The sequence below is a fragment of the Tupaia chinensis genome, unplaced genomic scaffold (assembly GCF_000334495.1).
Source record: "Tupaia chinensis unplaced genomic scaffold, TupChi_1.0 Scaffold000082_1, whole genome shotgun sequence".
In the NCBI taxonomy this organism is placed as follows: Eukaryota; Metazoa; Chordata; class Mammalia; order Scandentia; family Tupaiidae; genus Tupaia; species Tupaia belangeri.
In genome coordinates, this window is record NW_006159543.1 from 879,717 (window position 1) to 882,034 (window position 2,318).

The 2,318-nt window shown below is 48.0% G+C and overlaps 1 protein-coding gene across 1 annotated transcript in view; it reads right to left on the reverse strand.

The window, feature by feature from the left end:
- Positions 1–2,318, reverse strand: part of COL4A6 (collagen type IV alpha 6 chain) — a 78,597-nt gene that overhangs the window by 23,484 nt on the left and 52,795 nt on the right. The window contains exons 26-29 of the mRNA XM_027769693.1: positions 2,278–2,318; positions 1,441–1,584; positions 636–761; positions 6–169 (exon numbers count right to left, since the gene is read on the reverse strand). The exon at positions 2,278–2,318 is cut by the window's right edge and continues 160 nt beyond it. Coding sequence (XP_027625494.1) covers positions 6–169; positions 636–761; positions 1,441–1,584; positions 2,278–2,318 — 475 coding nt within the window. The remainder of the gene's footprint in view (positions 1–5; positions 170–635; positions 762–1,440; positions 1,585–2,277) is intronic.

The following is a 2,318-nucleotide window of genomic DNA, read 5'->3' on the forward strand; positions in this document are numbered from 1 at the left end:
ATTCCTGGGAAACCTGTGATCCCAGAGGATCCCTTCAGGCCAGGTAAACCTCGTAGGCCAGGGGAGCCAGGGGAGCCTTGCCTCCCAGTGAGTCCCCTGATGGTGCTTGGGAAGCCAGGAACTCCAGGTAGGCCTGGTGGCCCAGGGCGGCCTGACTCTCCTTTGTCACCTGAGAAAGAAGCAAGACGCCTTGGAAAAGGACTGGGTAAGAGAAAACCTTCTCAACAAGGTGTAGGTACCCTGGATCACAGGCCAACCACAGATTTGAGGGGTGGTTAGCCTAGGGATCAAGACTAGGTGGGGGAGATACCTTTGCCCTTGAGGGGCATTGTCAGGACCACCCCAGCAGGGGAAAGCAGCTCAGTGCTCATGCCCTGCTGTCTGCCAAGTTCCTCAAAGGATACCACTGCCCATGGCTTAAAACCTTAGTCCCACAGTGACAATGACAAATGGTAGTCTCAAAGTCCAGGCACCCCTCTGGCCCAGGGAAGACAGCCTCCTTAGACGCCCTGCTGCCACCCACCCTGCTGCTCTGGGGAAGCTTGTACTTTGAGGTCTTTTTCTCAGGAAGGAAGCCAAATTTTATTGTAAAACCTTTCTTGGGCATTTTTCCCACCCTTCCCCTGTCCCAGCACCTCTGGTCCCAGGAAATCCATCTGATCCAGCTGAGCCCTGAGAGCCTTTGTCTCCTTTGAACCAAAGGTTCAGTTGTGGAGGTCTTAGACTGGGTATTCCATTTGGCCCTGGATCACCTCTGTCTCCTACAAGATGTAAAGCAGGTCAGTGTGAGAGAGAGAGCTTAGGCACAGGGTCAGACCTTTCATGTAATTTCATCCCATACCACCTCCAGTCCTCTTTCTGGGCCTTTCCATCTTCTTCCCATCCCCATCCCTCTAGTTTTGCTTTTATATGTATGCAGTCTCCTTCTATAAACACAAAGTCCATCAGAAACTCTAGATCCTTCTCAAAACCTTTCTTCATTGGTCATCCAAGAATGTATAGATAAGGCCTTTAACATGCTGTGCTACCTTTGGAGTGACTAAGTTATTTTTATAATTGCTTGTACACTCAAGAAAAACAGAATGAGAGAAAGCACCACCCAATGAGGTATGGTCCCATCTCAATTTTTCTTCCATTTCCTCATCCTGATGGGATTTGAGGTGTGCACGGCACACACATGCACCTGGCACATTTCTCAAGATGTCATGGCTGGGATTTGAACCACAGTCAGGCATGTGGGATCTGGCTCCCTTATCTACTGTGCTATGGGGCCATTCCAGAAGTGATTGGGTCTTTTGGCTTAAAAGGACTTAATTAAGAAGCTTCAAACTTTATTATCTAATGTAGCATTGGTACAAACCACAGAAATGACAAAACCAACAGACCAAATATACATTGAGAAGCATGGGTGGCAGTTCTAGGATTCTAGTGCTAGCTTACCTTTTTTACCAGGAATACCCATTTGTCCAGGTATTCCAACTTTCCCAGGTGACCCAGGAATTCCCTTTAATCCACTTGGGCCAGGAATACCAGGGAGACCTGGTATCCCTGGAAAGCCAATCAGTCCGATGGATCCCTTTTCACCTGTTGAGAAACAACATGGAGGCATAAACAGGTTGAATAACTTGTCCAAAGTCACACAGCTAGGAAGTTGCAGAGAACCAGGTGTCTGTAACACCAAATTCTTAGTCATTACCAAACTAAGTCACTACATATTACATTACTTTCCTGAACAGAGTCACAACACTAATCAACACAAAGGAAAGAAATGGGTCCCTTTCTTGTGATTCTCCAAGTTGGAGCTAGTGTGTGCCATAGGAAAAAATATCCTAGGGTTAGAAGGCAGGAAAATGAGCTCTAGCCCAGCTCTACTGCTAACCAGCCATGTGACCCCAGATCAGTTACTTATCCCTGTTTACTATGGAGATGCCACCTGTACAACTACTGATGGGTATCAGGGCAAATATGGGAAGTGAACACTCACAGGCTTCCATGGTGAGGGCTGTGCAAACTAATAAATGCAGTGTGGCCATTATTTCCCGGGCTTTACTGACCATAAATCACTCAGCAGGCAGTGAGGGTGACTCATCTTGAAGGGATCATCATTTAGCACTAGGCTTGTTCAGTTATCTGGCCACAAGAAGCTCTGCCTACCACCTGCCCCCTGTTTCCTATTCCTGGATATTGAGGAGAGTGAAGAGTTGAGCTGGAAAGCTGGGATGCTCCTATGGGGCCTCCCCTGGTCACTTTGCTGGCCTTTCTGATCACTTCACTTACCCTTTAGGCCTGGGAGGCCTGGCAATCCGATGCTTCCTGCT